General features: G+C 34.3%; 1 protein-coding gene across 13 annotated transcripts in view; it reads right to left on the bottom strand.

Moving 5' to 3' along the window:
- The window catches only part of MYCBP2 (MYC binding protein 2), a 256295-nt gene that overhangs the window by 44307 nt on the left and 194080 nt on the right, over window positions 1-17908 (bottom strand). For 8 of the 13 annotated variants that reach the window (XM_087435962.1, XM_087435968.1, XM_087435963.1 and 5 more), the window contains 4 exons: window positions 8829-8930; window positions 3050-4693; window positions 1938-2107; window positions 927-1171 (listed from right to left, as the gene is read on the bottom strand). In XM_087435962.1, the coding sequence (XP_087292088.1) occupies window positions 927-1171; window positions 1938-2107; window positions 3050-4693; window positions 8829-8930 (2161 nt within the window). The remainder of the gene's footprint in view (window positions 1-926; window positions 1172-1937; window positions 2108-3049; window positions 4694-8828; window positions 8931-17908) is intronic. The other 5 variants (XM_014781798.2, XM_014781800.2, XM_014781809.2 and 2 more) reach the window with 1 other exon arrangement.

Here is a 17908-nt window from a genome sequence, read left to right as displayed (position 1 = left end):
ATTAGAAGCAGAGTGATCTAACCGCAAACCAGTTCTTGTATCTCCCTGTTTAAAATTCATCCATTGTTTCCTCTGTCTATGGGATAAAATCCAAACTTAGCATGGGCTACAGAGCCCCACATTACCTGGTCTTGAGTACCCACTTCTAGGGCATTTCATATATTTCTCCCAGTAGCCAATGCTTTAACAAGCCTGTTCTTCCTTAAATGTGGAATGCTATTTCATTTGTGTCTTCACACATGTGGTTTACTCTGTTAGGAATCACTTTCCTCCCATCACTTGCTTGATTGATTTCTATTTATCCTTCAAGACTCTGCAAAAGTGTCAGGTTCTCTAGGAAACCTTTCCTGATTTCCTTGGGAAGATTCAGGTGCTCTCCGTTTTTTATGCCTTAACAGCATCCTATACACACCTTTATTATAGTACTCCTCACATAACATTTTAAATGTTTCATTTGCATGTCTGTCTTCTCACCAGAGCGTGAGCACATGGATGTCAGGATTTTATTATATTCATCTTGGCGTTCAAGGTCTAGCACAAAGCTGGTAATATTTAAATGCTAACAGAATGAATAATTTAAAAGATTTCGACAGCAAATATCAGTTTCTTTCCACTTTAGCATTTCCCACTATTAACAGACTGAAGTCAGCCTACCAAAGAGCAAAAGATAGCTCAAGTCTTACTTGCTAAGACATATTTTGTATTAATAATAATACAAATTGACATCGTATCTATGTGTTTTTTAAATACCTACTGCCATAAAGTGTGTACCCTACCAGTCATGTGTTAGTCCAGGCAACTCAGAAAATAAATTGGAGGTCTCTTTACTGTACACGGTACGTGATGTAACAGGATATTCAGAGCATATTAATCAACAACAGCTATTAATCCAAAAGTGATTAAAAACAACCACCAAGTTATATTACCTAGCTAATGTCTGCAGGTAGAGACAAGGCATTTTAACAGGAATATCCTCAGAAACGCCCTCCTTCACGCTGGGAAGTTGCGACTGGAATGGCTTTGCAGGATGGTAACACAGAATGCTCGGTTCCGCCGCGCTGCTCAGGGACAGCAGGAAGAGAGCATTTGCTTTAATCACCTGGTGAGCTTCCATAGTGGGCAAGGCACGAGGCGTCTTTACTTGCATGGGCTTCCTCCTAGATTGTTTGACCTGGAAAGAAAAATCTGTAGTGATCTTTTCCTGCTTAGATTCAAATTTTAAATTTCTTAATCTAAGTATTTTGAGTTTCTAATAAAAATTCTTAAACACTTGTACCACTATTTTAAAATAATAATAATGACTGCCAAAAACAACATTCACTACATGCTTATCCTTAACTGAAACTATTTTATACTGAATACAAACTATATTTCTTTTCTTTTCTTGGAAAAATTAAAAACCTAACTAGTAGAATCTAAACATAATTATTTTATAAAAATAGTAAATAATCCCTCTGTGTGTGTGTCTATTCAGCAAAAATTTTTAGTTAGGTGTGCCACTAGTGTGATCTTAAGTTTCCATGAGTCCTACAACATAATTAGGGATTAAGAAAAAGAGAGAGGAGATAAAGAGTAGGAAAAAAAGAAAAAGAGGGAGAGTTAAGAGAGAAAGGTGAAGAGGGAAAGCTATGTATATGTGTAGACAATAATAAAGAATTACACAATAAACATTTGTCAGTAAGGCGTATGTGCCACAGGTTAGTTGGCTTGTGTTATTCTGAGATATAATTTATTTTGTAATTAAAAACGGCTGGCCTAGAACAAATATTAAATTTATTTTATATTTTCTTGTTTTATACAATAATATTGTATATTATTCTTGTTTTAAAAGCTGATCTTTAATATCAACTATGTGGAGTTATCTGCTATAATAACGATCATAAAAAGAGATTTTTATGTTTATCCTGAACAGTATAGCTAGAACACAGTAAAAATACCTTCTCCCGTGCAGCAGCTTGCTTCTCCCGGAGGTATTTCTCTCTACAGCGATCACATACCAGATACCAAGTGCTTCCTCCTATGCCACCATCACCACAGTTCCCAGCCCATCCTCCACAAAAATGCCCAATGCTATTGTAACCTTGTCCACCGGCATACCGGCCACAACCTTGAAACAAGAACAAAAATAAATATTTGACATTTTAAGTGTTCTTAATAGCCTGATCCTTGCCACTTATACATAAGGGACAGATTTACCTTCTCAAAGTAAGCAAAATACTACAGCAAGTATCTGACTTTTTTTTTCAGGCTGTTAACTATATCAGAAAAATAGCATGCTTGACTAAAAAGTAATCAATTAAATGACGCCTAAAATATTAGAGATGTTCTTCACAGGCAGATGAAAATAAACATAAGATGTGAGTACACTTAGATTTACTTAAGTATGCCAATGAAATTGGACAAAATAGGTATAAAATATTCTGTAAGAATGATATATTTTAAGTAATCACATATTCTACAAAAGGCTTCAGATGTAATATGTAGAAAGAGAAAGCAATTTAACCAACTCATAATAGGTGAATTTTGAAATACTAATCAATTGCTATAGAAATCTTTACATTTATCTAAAATAGTCTTGTGATGAAACACTTGATATCATCACTTTCATAGAAAAATGCCCAAAGAAATCAGTATAATCTAATTTAATTTGCAATTTTGAACCAGAAAACACTAAAATCAAAGGAGACCGAATACTGGGATCTTTCCTGTGTGTATGGATATGCCATTATTTCTATTGTGTGAGACACCTTAACAAGCATACTTTGGATAACAAATAAAATATTTTAAAAAGAAACAATATTTCAGAATGTGATACATTAAAAAGAAACAGTACTAAATTGCCTTACTACCATACTATTAGAGTTTCTTTACCTATTTTCTACAAAACCTATATTGATGATGCACTTTAAAAATTTATTTTAAGATACTATGAATTCTGGGCAACAGTTTTCCTGTACCTTAACATAATTCATAGAACAGCTCAAGTTAGAAGTGACCTAGTTCATTTCTTCATAAAAAGTACTTATATATGTTCAATAACATCATTTACCTGGGTGAGCTTGTCTCATGTGATACGTCACCGGGTATGGATGTGACTCTCCACACAGCTCGCAGATGGTATCTTTCTCCGGTCCTCCTACTGCCAGCTGGGCCATCTCACCAAACAAATTACCCCTGGGCCGAACTTCTGTCTTATCTTTTTTCTTTTTTTCTTTTTTGGCCTTCTTATTCTCTTTTTCACACTCTTTCTTTTTAAGAACTGCACAAGAACCAGGACTTGGAAAAATCATATTCTGGGAAGCTGCTTTGATTGTAGCCAAAGAGATATCTTCCCAAAAAGCCACCAAATGTTGTAAAGTTAAGGGAAGAGGAGATTTAGACTTCATTGGGTGATGCATGGACATTTCAAAAGTGGCTTCGCTTTTCCCATCCTCACATTTTTCATGCAGAGGTGGTTCCTTAAGCATAGACAACACCTTATTTTTGTTGATACTACCCATTTTAGATATATCTGGTCCATGAGGTGCAATATTAAACATATTCAGTGCAGATGATATTTCCAATGAGTGTCTATTTTTTAATTTGGTTTCCTTTTCTTCTGTAGGCTGCTGGCTGTTTAAACTACTTCTTATAGGAGCATGTTCTTTGGAAAGCTCAGGATTAAATTTTAAGAATGAAGAACAAGCCATTGCATCATGTACTATGCCCTCGTGCCACAGGAAAGAAGCAAAGACTGCTCTGGCACACTCAGCCACAGAAGGAGACATGGCTTGCTTGGCTGGCTCTAAAGATTTGGATCCATCTCCTTTGAAGAGAAAGCTAGATTTTTCCTTTTTGGGCCTGGTGTGCCTATTAGCACATTTTCGACTTATTTTGGGGGATGCTCTCATTTCCTGTTCATCTTTCAGTGGTGCTTTTCCTATGCTGAAATGAACTTTATTTGAACCTTCATCCACACTCTTAAATTCACTGCTTTCATCACAGGTGCTATCTGTTAGACTATTTGTTTTTAAAGTACTTGAAGTGCAGACTTCAACCACCTCACTGTGAAGGTTTTCTTGTACCACATGGGGAGAAGGAGCTCTATTTTCAGATCCAGGGGAATCCTTAGGATCCTTTGGTACTGGTTTTGGTTTTGGTGATGTTGATCGTCCCCTCAATGGTTCTGTGAGGGGCATTTTCTTCTTGCGGAGGGTATCTGGATCAAGTGTATAAGAGTCTGATTTGGAACGTTCCCGAGGAGGATCAAGTTTTGTCTTAACAGGAGCAGTGCTTTTCTGAGGTAGATTTTTATCATGTGGTGAGGAGGAGCGTGGAGAACTAGCACCAGATGGGCTAGACCTATTGGCTGGGAGAGTCTTTGGCTTAGGAGATGATGACCGAGAACCTGGTCCTGGGGATTCAGCTCTGAAGCTAGAAGACATCCTCCCATCAGATTTTAGTGTCTGCAAGGTGTTATGGTTGGGGGACAATGATCTACTATGAGAATCTGACCTCAACTTTGCAGCATCAGATTTCAACATGAGGGATTCACTAGCCGATAAACCTTCTGTACCCCTTGGCTTCTTTTGATCAGCAGTAGTCCGGCTCATACGTCCATCAGGTTTAAGTGATCTGCCGTGTTTGGAGGACAGTTCTAATTTTCCTGACGTAGAGACTGGTCTAGCAGATGTTGAGATAGTTCCTCGGTCACCTGTATGGTCCATTTCATAGTGAAACTTGTTAATAAAAATATAGCTTACTGATAATTTAGCCACTAAATACTGAAATAAAAAAACAGCTAAAAAAGTTTATATTGCTTGTCATAGACGAAAATATTTGAAGAATAAAGGAAAAAAAATGAGATATTTCTCATCAAATTTCTACTACATCATTATATAACCATTTCTACCAAAAACTATTTTCATGGATGCAAAACAGACTGAATAAATAGTGCCTATGCACCAGTATAAATTATTTGTGATATCTGAATTTCGGCCCCAGGACAATAATTAATTAGAATTTAAATTCAGTGAGGGACTAGAAAGAAAAAAACGTAACTAATTTTTTTTGGAATAAAAAATTATGAAAACCTATTATTTTAAAATATGAAGTAGTCAAGCTAAATTTCCAATAGAGTGATACCTCACATCCTTATTAGAGTAATGGTGCAGGCCTTGTTGAATTAGGGAACTGAATTTATATCTAGATATATTTATTGTTTTCAAGCACACAAATAAATACAATTAGGCTAACAAAGAGCTGCTTGAGAGACACTCCATTTTAATGATTGGATTAGAATAATTTATAATCAACATATGAATGTCCTAAAGCTATTATTTAATTAATGTAATTCAGGCAGTCTATTGTTTATAAACAGACTGTATTCTAAAAGTTTACTTAGTTCATTAAGCATAGCTAGTTGGAACTCAGCTTCTGTCCCCTTGGAAAGAAGAGAAAGGGTAGGATCCTCAGAATTAGTAGTATAAGTCTGAACTGTGAGTCCTTTAAAAAGGAGTCAGGAGAATAACAGAAAAAAAAGATAAAAAGAAAAATAATCTCCCTCCTTCCTAGGCAAAGCACTAGCTATTTCTACATGAACGCCATTTGTTTTTGGCATCCTGACCATTATTCAGTGTTTCTCCTTCCTACTATTTTATGCTTTCCTTTGAGGCATTTGAATCAGGTCACCTTTGTCATAAGCAAGTGGTACAACCTTCAACATTACCTTTCCTCCCTAAAATAAAAACTACTCTTAGTGCAAGTGATATCAGTTAGTTAGGAGGAAAGCAATCTGATTGAAGAGATTCAAGTGGTATGAAAACCTGAAAATCCATAAACCTTACTAGAAGTACTTATATTATATATTTTTGAATATATATTCAAATATATTTGAAAAACGGTACCTAGTAAATTGAGATGAATCTTTCTTCTTTCTTTCTTTCGGAAAAAGAAATGTGAACAAATTTGCATAACGTAGAGAAATGTTTTTTGGCCTGCTTACGTGTGTGTGCGTGCGCACAAGAGCGCACACGTGCTTATAGTCATGCTTTAGTTATTTACAGGTCAAGACAGTATTGCCACAGAATCTGTCCTCCTAAAGGAAGGTCCAGCAAGGCCTGGTATTTTTGTCTGTTACTCTTCACTGATGTAATGTCAAGAATGGGTCCTGGAATATAGTTAAGAGCTCAATAAATATTTGTTGAATGTGTAAATGAATTCCTATTTTCTTAATTTTTTCTTCTTCTGCTATTCCCAAAACCTTCAGATTCTCTGAAAATCCACTTTTCACAATTATGGCTCCCAAAGCCACAGGGCAGAGGTGACAATAGCCATTGTTGTCTAAGGGTCAGATGATTGCAAGTTGAGTAATTCTGTAGTAAAATCACACAGTATGGCAAATAGCCTATTTAGGGCATATTGATGAACTGAATATTTATTTTAATTGCAACATGCCAGTGTTTAGAATAATTACTCTCATTCTTTAGATGAATAAAAGTAACTATACTGAATATAATGCTCTTCAGTTTCTTGCAATTATTTATTATTTGATCATGAATTTCATTTATCATACATGTGTACTTTTTATAAGAGCAGTATATGAAACTAGGCTAAATTTGGGGGGAAAGTGGTGAAAAAAACCACAATATAGAAAAAAATTCTAGATATTGATGCTGTCTTGGTAGAGCACAGATAAAAAGATAATCTTGATAAACAAGCTCTCTCAAATTGTACAAAAGTAGTTCAAGAAACTGCTGCCATCTTACTGATCTAGTAATAGATCCATACAGCAAATTTTATAAACAAATATATTGTATTTGGTAGAATTAAAGATCAGCCTAGACCTTGCCTCTAATTTGAGTGTGTGAGGTTTGGAGTACTGATTTTTATAACTAATCTGATAGCTGGAAATGCCTTCATCATCACATTTATTTCAGAAGCTGAACTATACATAATGGTGAATCTAGACAAGTAAGTAGTAAATCTTTTATATTTGGCACTCCTCTCTCTAAATTCGTGAATTGAAAGAGGTTTAGTTTCTAAATTAATGGTGTGTAATTCCTCATAAAGGAAATCTCCTCTGTGGTTGGCTGAATAATAGAATCTTTCAAATATAAGGAACACCACTTGTCATATGCTAGCAAAAATGTTTGTTATACAGAGAGGGTTAGAGAGTATACGCATCTGTATACCTTATATCTATACCTCTAGCAGTGGTGAATATTTTCTTAAGTACTGTAAGCGGTGATAGTTGAATATCTGTTGGAGTCTAGGCACATAAATAATGTGGAATTATTTCTTCCTGAGATGTATTGTCAAATTATAATTAAATTCTTTTGAAAAATTTACTTTCCTCAAATATTTTTCATATATTTTTAAAAAAGAATATGTCAAGTTTGTTAAGTTTCATAAACCCGTGTGCTAACTGATGTTTATCTTCTTCATTTGGGTTTCAAAAGTTTTGAGGCAGGTAGTAAGCATTACTAAAAGTTGTCATATTGTGGCTGCTTGAAATATCAATAAAATAAACAAACACTTTGTTAAAAATCTTTAGATAATACACAATACTTTCACATTCATCACTTAATTCAGTGATGATTAGTTTAATGATTATATTTATCATATCTAAGTTTAAGTGATAATGGGCCCAAAATTTTCTAACCTCAAAGAAATTCTGAAGAAAAAATAATATAGGACAGGACAGAAATTTAGTACATTCAAACAAATTAGTAAACATGTTAAATGTTAAGTATTCATTCATGAATGACCTGCATAATTTTTTTCATGCCCAAATCGTAAATCATCAGGTTATATGATACCATACTATAATATACCATAATATAATACTATATGGTAATATGACATGCCATAATATATAGTTTATTAGTTATATATAGTGTAACACTATTACTATAGAGATCAGGTTCTAGAATACTATTTATTACATTAGAATATTATGTAGTATCATTTGTCAACTGTACAAAGGAGAAATGTAAAACTGTTTTACTCATTTCTAAGAAAAAAGAAAATTAATAATTACTTGAAAAACTTATGCAATACATTAGCCACGGCTGCAAAACTTTTTGATAACATTTTCTTAAAATACAAGATTTTAAAAGTTCAATTGACTATTACTTTAAGACAAAAATATGTGAGTTGGCATCTGTAGTATTTTAACAGACCAAAAACATATTTTTAAATAGTCTGAACTTTTATCAATCGACAATAGTTTAAACATTTCTAAGTTTAAAATATTAAAACTAAGCGACTAAGAAAATACCATAAGGAAGACTCATGCCAGACAGGACAGGTAGTTTTATACATATATATATGCCATGATAACTAAATTAAACTAAAAAACTTTAACTTAATTATCAAAGTGTTTCCCATAAAAAACTAAAACAGGAAAATTATTTTACATTACATCACAAAAATGAGTTTAAGACTAACCTGTCACAAAAGATACTATATTCTAACAGATCACAATATGCTTTGTACCTTACACATATACCGTCTTGTTCTGATAATAATGATTGTACAATTCCTCAAATAAGGCATTTCTTTCTATATACGTATTTTGTTTTAAGACCTCATATAGCTTTGAAATTAAATAACAGTAATGTTTAAGCTATAGACATAGTAAACGTACATATTAATTCAGATAATCAATACTATAATATTGAATAGATACATCACAAATTATGTCAAAGTATCAAATTTTAAATAAAATTATAAACTTGAATCTTAAAAAATGGAATGGGATGAAAATGACTGAGGTGAACTAAACTTTTATTGAAACCTCCTATGTTCATTAAGAATGGCCCATCCGTGAATGCACGCATACCCACCCTTCAGTTTGTGAGACAGAGATGAGAGAGCAGAGGCAGGCCCAGCTACACCATAATTTTTGTAAATGCGCTCACGAGAAGCAAGGTTGCGAGATGGAGATTCTACAGTGGAAAACATTGGCAAAGAAGCAGCACAGATTCAATGGAAACAAATTCAGCAGAGAACACAAGCAGAAACAAAGCATTTCAAATGGTATGCGCAACCATTAACTTATTAAATAGTTTATCTTCCGCTAAATTTTTCAACAAGTTTCTATTCCTCTAAAATTAAAACTGAAAAAAAGGTCAAATTAATTAATTTATATTAATAACGATAGATCCAAATGTGTTAACTTATAAGTTAAGTAAGGCTCATAGCTCTGATAAAACAAATTTGAGCATTTTTTTAGACTAATATTTCTTTAACTCGGTTTTCTTTAATTTGGTGTGTATTTACTTATAAATAAAAGTTTATAAGTAAATTTTTTTTTTAAATAGTGAAAGATAAAGAAATGTTACTTACAGTTTAACCTATTGTCACCTGGTTTTCTGTATGGACACATGCTATGATTTTTCCAGTATGTATCTCATAGTGGACCCAAGTTGATATTTATGGTTGATTAATTTTCTGAGTCCACTTTCAGTGAAAAATGTTAGTGCTAACCCCAATAGTTAGTGTCTGTTTTGTAGATCCTGAGATACCAAATTTTGCTTATAAAAAGTTTCACAGCACACACAAAGCAAAAAAAATTACAAGTCACTGAAAAATGTTAGACACATTAATGATTTACCATGCAGAAAATGAAGTACTTAAAACTAAATAATTTATCTTTTTCCAAAGAATTACTAGAACCTTTAAAGTGTAGTCTTTCAAAAGCAGTATGCTAAAAAAACCTTTATCTAAATCTGAAAAAAAACTATTTTATTTAAAATTTTAAATCATGCTAATTAAAATAAATGTAATCAACTGAGTTGAAATAAATTCAGGTAAGAAGGAGATAACTTTCTTAATATTATTGAAATAAAAAATTGGATACAACATATACTTTTCCCGAAACAGAAAAAGTAACAGTTGACTGATTCATTATTAAAGATCAACTACTCATAAACCAAGAAGTCATTCCATGTAAGGTACTGAGTATGTATTATGTGTCAGATATTGTTCTAGAAATTGAGGATACAATGATGAACAGAAATAAAGTCCCTACTCTTACAGAACTTATCTTCAGGTGAAAGGAGAGACAATGAATAAGTAAATATATACTAGATCACGTGGTGATAAACTTGGAAGTCAAAAGCAAGCAGATGTTGGATAATATCCTATGCCTGCATAAAACCAATTAGGGAGTGAGGTCTAGAAAAGACCACAGCCCTGGGACATTCCGAGAACGCAGAATAGAGGAGGATGCAGAAAAGAGACTGAAAATGAACAATCGATGAGGTAGGAAATATCCATCAGGCAGAGGAAGGTGTTTCAAGGAAGAAAGAGACAGCAACTCTGTCAAACACTGCTGACAGATCAAGTAAAATGACATCTTAGAACTGACAACTGAACTTAGCAAAACAAAGTCAAAGACTGACTAGAGCAATTTCTAGTTGGTTCAAGTTGGTTCAAGAGAGAATGGCAGAAGCATATGGAGAGATATGAGATACAGGCCATTAAGCCATCTTCATCTAAGTTAAAAAAATGTTACATTTTTAATATTTTTGAGCAGCCTTCTTTTTGAAGTCTATACAACCTAAAAGGTATCAGGTGCTGCAAAAGGAATTCTTATGCTTATTTAAATATCATATAATACATAGTCTGCAACTCTTAGTGAAAATATCAGTCAGGAGGGTGCTAGCTTTTGATTGGAAGAATTAATTCAAGGGGAGTTCAAACTGCCAATGTAAGGATACAGTCTCATGGCTTGGTCACTAAAATCTGTAAAGACTGGGTTTAGCAGGAGGACACTGGAGCAGGAACTCAGAATACCACCTTAATTGGAAGCACCCATAAACATAAACATGAAAACTACAAGGACACTTGTAGGATAAGACGTTAGAGGTTTAAGGATAAACTCCTAGAAAAGGTTTTGAAGCCAGAACAGCCTTGAAGTCTTCTCAATATATTACAAAGCCTAGAGAGATTGGATTCCTAGGTATGATTCAGAGTGAAGAAGAAAAAACGTTTTTTGAAAATCTAAAAAACGTTATTGTTAAATGCCTAAAGAAATTAAGCTGTGACTGCAAACAATATGTCTACACATTTGATTTTTACAAAATTTGCTCATGTTTAAACATACTTTGATATACAGGCACGTGTCACTTGATGACAGGGATATGTTCTGAGAAATGCTCTGTTAGGCAACTTCGCCATTCTGCGAGCATCACAGAGTACACATACACAAACTTAGATGGTAGAGATACTACACACCTAGGCTACATGGTACTAATCTTAATGACACCACCGTTGTATACGCGGACCCTCATTGATCAAAACATCATTATGCGGCATATGACTGAAGTTAACTTTTAAAAGATTTCTATTTTTCAATTTAAAAAAGGGAAGCAATTCTTAAGAGATACACTGATATCTATGAACAAGAAAAAGTTGATCAACTTTCCATCTGATGGAAATTAAATAACCGTTTTATTTTTTTATCCCGTTTTATAGACAAAATAACCAATTATTAAATTCATCTCTGTAGAATTTTGATTCTTTTTTTGTGCATCATATAGTTAAGTAAAGAGAGTAATAGTAAAAACAATATTTAAAAAAAAGATTTTTCTCTAGTACCCATTTGAAGTTAATGTTTTTTGGTATAAAATAACCCCTTATTAACAGTATGGTTCTTTATGTGCCATTTATTCTTTGTTCTCTTTGTTTTGGATCCCAAGTATCAAGTTTCCTGGGAGACTTCACTCATTCTCTGGTCACAGAAACTTGGAGCTCATTGTAAATTGCACTTCAAAATATTATTCTCTAGGTACTGATGATAATACAACAATATAACTTTTCTTTTTTATAAGGAAAGCATCCTCGTGTCTGTTTAACAAAGATAAATTGCGGTTTTGTTGTGAATATCAGAACCCTGACCTTCTCGGGACATAAACTGGAAGAATCAAGGCACCTGTCACCATCTGGTGGCAGTACACAAAACTGCAGTTTTGGGATTTAAAAAATGGCTATGTTCCTTTTCAATGTCGAGTCAACCATAACGCAATGATCAGACCCGTTCAATTTCACAACTAAAAGTCAGTAATATACTGGAGGTCTATATTCTGATATAAGCTCCCACAAGTATCGTACTTCAAGGATGTCACAACTATACGAAGTAAAACTCACAGCAGTTATTTCAAAAAGGAAACATTAAATTTAACATTAAATTTGTTGATTTCCTATTATGTGCTATCTTCAAGTTATGACATTACCAAATTATTGGCAGGCAAGGTTAAACAGGATATTAGTTAGAAAGGGCTCTGTAATGGAAATACATTGCATTCAAGAGGCCAGGCATCTAATCACACTGCATGTATCAGTCTCCCTGATATATTCACACAGGGAAATAATACTGATGGGAATTTTTTCACAGACCATTCCCCTGGGATGCTACAAATAACAAACGGCAGAAATAATCTTCAGCATCTATTTGTGCTTCTCTGGTTGTCTGGTTCTCATCTTGAGGAGACAGTACAGCAGTTACAAACTTTATAGTCTCAATAAAACTACTACCAGAATCCTAAGCCTACCATAGAAATTTGAAAGAACTTGAGGAAATTTTATAAATAAGTCTATGACAGTGTTCAAATGTCACTGTATTCTTTTCATGCTTATACATACCTACATTTATGTGTGTGTATATATCTTTTAAGACATAAGACATCTAATTTTCTACAGATCCTTCACAAACAATAAAGATAAAATTTTGTCAAGTTTATGGTAGAATGATAGGAACAGTGTTCTTGACTTTCTTCACCCGATTTAAATCCCAGTAATTGTACATTCGTATTCTTCTTTGAATAGAACATCAGATATTTTTGACAGTATAGACTCCTACAATTGGCAGTAAATGCTTAAGTCTAAATTATAATTCTGGATATTATATACTTTATATGTATACAATATACATATTCCAGAGAGTCTGGAAATTACTTATTTTAAAACTATTTATTTTTAAAAATATAAAAAATTAGTTTATTGGTTCTTGAGGAGACAATATATAAATTAACCTTCAACCCGGCCAGAAGATGTAACTAAACAATATGCAGATAACAAATAAGCATAATTAAGTATAATTATTATTCACACTTTTGTCTATTGACGTTTTGGAGGATTTAAAATAAGGTAATACATGATAATTACATGATGATAATGACATACTCTTAGCTAGCAGCTGTCTGGACTGACAGTTTTAGATGCAAGATCACTGCATAATCAGTATATCCAGAATCCTAGTGCATGTATCAGGAGAAAAGTGCAATTATGTGAATGCTAAAGGAGCTTAAAACACTTAAGAAATAGGAACTAAAATTTATTTACATAAATGTTAGTATACTAAATGAATTATAAAAGAATGAAAGCTGGAACAAAAATTTCCAACTTAAGGATAAAATATAAATAAGCTTTTCACTAGAATATAACATTAATCCACATGATATGAATGTAGAAAGGAAGATGGACAAAAATATGTAAGGTGGATAACCCCCAAAATACAATGTATCTCTAAATGACTTCTAGACACAGTTGCACTTGCATAAAACATACTTGCTGTAGCATATTACTGAATATATAGTAAATCACTAGTAAATATGGTTAAGGGATACAACATTAGGGAAAAGCATATAATTTCAGAGTTTGTGATGGCTGAGCAAGGAAAATTTGGAGCAAAATTTGATACGTATGTGTCCTAGGCCTTAGAAAGAATAACTTTAAAAAATTGCAAGAAAAGATTAAGTACCATTCCTTAAGCAGTAACTTGAGACACAAGAAGGCTGGGGATGCTCTCAAAAATAAAAATCTGGCTCTCCACAAACTGCTTATTAGTTGTAAGGGAAAAAGCAGTAACAATACATCAGAGAAATCAGACACTTTGACCAGGTGATTAACATTAACCGGAACTATGCCCTCCCTTCAGAAGGATACAACACTCATCTAGCACAAAGACAGACAACAGCAAAAGCAAAACCAAAAGGCTTTTAGGATAAGATACCTATGTCTGCAGAAAGAAGAAAAAAGCAGGCACCAGCTCACCGCCTCAAATCTGAAGAAATTGTTAACTACAAATCAAGTCAAGGCATTGTTCCATTCTCATTATTGGGGGCGGTGGGGTAGATTTTTGTTTCCATATTCTCTAACAAACTAGAAGAACAGACAACCAGAACAGCCTTGTGATACTGTGAATTTCCTATCTGGCAAAGTTTGTCAGGGATGTTGTTGAGGGATTTAAAGTATAAAATAAGAAGGTTATAAAAAAAGATGAAATCTTGCCATTTGCCACAACATAGATGGACCTTGAGGGCACTATGCTAAGTGAAATAAGTCAGATGGAGAAAGCCAAATACCATATAATTTTACCCCTATGTGGAAGATAAAAAAACAAAAACAAAAAAACCACAACAAACAAACACATAGACACAGAGAATAGATTGGTGGTTACCAGAGGGGAAGGGGGAAGGAGGAGGGCACATGTGTATGGTGACGGATGGTAATTAGACTTTGGGTGGAAAATAAATAAATAAATGAAAGAAGGGAAGGGAAGGGGAGGGGAGGGGAGGGAGGGGAGGGGAGGAGGGAAGGGAAGGGAAGGGAAGGGAAGAAAAGAAAAGAAAAGAAAAGAAAGAAAGAAAGAAAGAAAGAAAGAAAGTTGGACTAAATGACCTCTTGTCTTTTCCAATTTTTACAGTCTATGTAAGTTAACTGAGGTGTAGTAGGAAAAAATCACTGGAGTGAGTTAATAGTCTCTCTTATTCAAGTCTTAGGTTTGCCAGCTAACTGTTATGACTCTGGGAAAATCACTGAGAATTCCCTTATCTCCAAAATGAGAGCTAGATGACTTCTCAGGCCCCTTGAACACTAGAAATTAACTATACCGTCATATGACATATTTCTTAAATGAACTGAAGGGAGAGGGGAGAGAAGAAAGACAATCCCTAATGATAAGGAATGAAAAGTCTGATTTAAAAGATAAACATTTAGTTGATTATGGTGATGGTATCAAAATGTATACATTAAATAAGTGCAATTTCTTGTATATCAATTATACCTCAATAAAACTGTAAAAAAAAAAAAAAGGTAAACATTTAGTTTTAGTTTTGCTAAGCCTAAGTAATGAGATATACTACAGTGCAGAAGTTTTAAAGAATAGGAAAGTGGGAGATATGGCAGACCTAGCATGAAAATATAATTGAAAATTCTCTAAAAAATGCTTTATAAATTAATTGCAAAATCATGAGAATGCTTTAATAATTCATTTTTACTAAAAATGTAGATATGAATAACTTGATATATTTTCAACTTGTCAGTCAACAATGCCATCTTTAGTTATGGAAATGCTAAATATGTTTCCCATATTCAGAGGATATTACAGCTTACTGGAACTAAGCTACCTAACAACTCATGTTTCCTTAAAACCTGCTTTTTATTCTGTGTATTGGCATTAGGTAAATATATTATCTTTCAAAACAAAGCCAGAAAACTGCATGTCATTCTAGATTGGCTCCCATAACTGTGATCAGCATGTCCTATGGATTTTACTGCCTAAATATTTCTAAACTTGCTCCTTCTCTATATTCCCACTGTAATTTACCTTAGTTTAAGCCCTGTAGCTTTTCTTTGGACTCCATGCCTCTAACATTCTCCCTTTCATAATATTTTCAGTTATCTTTCACAAATGTAAACTGACCACATCATTCCCTTTATTTAAAATTCTGCAGAACTACAGGTTTCCGTCATCTGTTCCCTCCATTTTATTCACTATACTTACAGGATAAAGTCTAAACTACTAAGTATCGTGTACAAGAACCTTCATGATCCGGCCCCATCCTCTCTAGAGTAAGATACTGTCACCTGGGCACTCACACTCTAAGCTACAAATGCATGAAGTTTCTCAAGTGAATCATGTTCTCTAACATGATCAGAGAAGTCGATTCATTTGAAGTGGTTAAAATGGTGCCTGTTACATGGTAAATGTTTGATAATGTGTTAGCTATTACTATTTCATAACTTCTCCTTTTCCCTCAAACCACCAGCATACTCTCCCCACACTAACTCTGAGCTGATGATGGCTTCCTATTTTACTGAGGAAAAAACCCAAAGAAAACAAATAGAGGAGACATTCTGAAGCTCCTAATACTGTACATTCTTCTTTCTCTCCTGTTGTGATAGATAAACTATTTGTGCTCCTACTTAGCCAACTTTTCCACTTTGCACTAGGATCCCATCCCCTCTCCTATGCAAGAATATTGTTCCAGCAATTCTCCCCTCTCTCCTGCATCAGCAACTTTTCTCTCCATTGGATCATTCTCATTAGAAAACAAACTTGATGTCACCTTTTTTCCATTAAAAAACAAAACAAAAATCTCTCCAGATCTCACATCCTCTTCCTTGGTTTTACTTTATGTTTTTTCCTTCCCTCTACAGTAAATCTTGACAGATATATCTATATTCATTGTCTCCAATTTCTTTCCCCTTTTTCTCTTGAACCCACTCTAATCAAGTTTTGGCATCTCATGCTACTGGAGTTGCTCTTATCAAGATCGCCAGTGACCTCCACGTTGCTAAGTCCAGTGGTCCATTCTCAATCCTCACTGACCTATTAGCAACCTTATCACTATTTCCTTGAAATATTTTGTTCACTTGGCTTCCAGAAACACCATACTCACTTGGTTTTCCTCCTGTCTCTAGGGCCACTTCTCAGTCTCTTTTGCTGATTTTTCCTCCTCCCTCCCACCTCTGAACATTGGAGTGCCCCAGGACTCAGTCTTCAGGCCTCTTCTCTTTTCTACTCATCTCTACTTTCCTGCTGGTTTAATCCACCCTCATGGCTTTAAATATCACCTATATATAAGAACTCTCAAATTATTCTGCTATACGCCAATGAACTCCCAACTGCTATGCTCTGCCCAGACATTTCCAATGAACTCCAAGTCATATTATCGATCTCAGCTTGATATCTCTACTGGATTTAATAGGAACTAATATCTGGGATAGATTGTCCGCAAACATGGCTACAATTATTTCTATGCCTGTATCCTTGCCCCTTTGCAGCAATTCTTATCAACAAGTGGAGTCTATCTCTCCATCCCTGAACATAGGCTCGCCTGTGTCCTGCTTTAACCAACAGAGTGTGGCAGATGTGATGTGTCAGTTTCAAGCCTAAGCCTCAAAAGATTGTGCATGCTTTTGCTTTCTCAGAATCCTGCAATGTCCATGCAAATAAGACACTTGACTCAATCACCCTTTTCATGCCAGCCAATGGCCAGCCAACTTCCCAAGGCAAAACCATCTAGCTAACTAAAGATGCATGAAGGAACCTAGTCGTGACCAAAGGACCTACCCAGCTGAACCCAGCCTAATCTGCCAACCCAGAGAATTGTGAGCTAAACTGTGCTCGTTTTAAGTCATAAGTTTTAAGATGGTTTGTTATGCAACAGTAGCTTACCAATGTAATATCCAAAATTAAGCCTTTGTTATTGCCCACCAAACCTGGTTCTCCTCCAGTCCCCATAGAAAATGGATATTACATTCTTCCAAATGTGTAGGCAAAAAACTTAGATTCACCCTGCACTATTTTGATTTTCTCATCGCTTATTCAATCTGTAAGCAAATCCTGTTGATTCTCCTTCAAAATATATTTAGTATTCCATGATTTACTACCATCTCTTTGGCTACTACCCTGGTAAAGCCACCATCATTTCACACCTGGATTACTGTGAAAGCCTCTTCAATTGGACTCTGTGTGTGATCAGTGCTTAGAAGAGTGGCTGACATGTAGGTTGTGCTCAATAACAGAGCTAAGAAAATTATCGAATAGTAAAGAAAAAGTCTATATACACTTCTCTCTCTCTCTCATGCCTTTGCACATATACACACACAGTAAGACAAGGAAAATTAGTAACTT

The sequence above is a fragment of the Ceratotherium simum genome, chromosome 10, assembly GCF_057802395.1.
Source record: "Ceratotherium simum simum isolate JZ-2026a chromosome 10, ASM5780239v1, whole genome shotgun sequence".
In the NCBI taxonomy this organism is placed as follows: Eukaryota; Metazoa; Chordata; class Mammalia; order Perissodactyla; family Rhinocerotidae; genus Ceratotherium; species Ceratotherium simum.
Note: the sequence above shows the minus strand (reverse complement) of the source record. Positions and strands in the feature narration are given on the sequence as shown.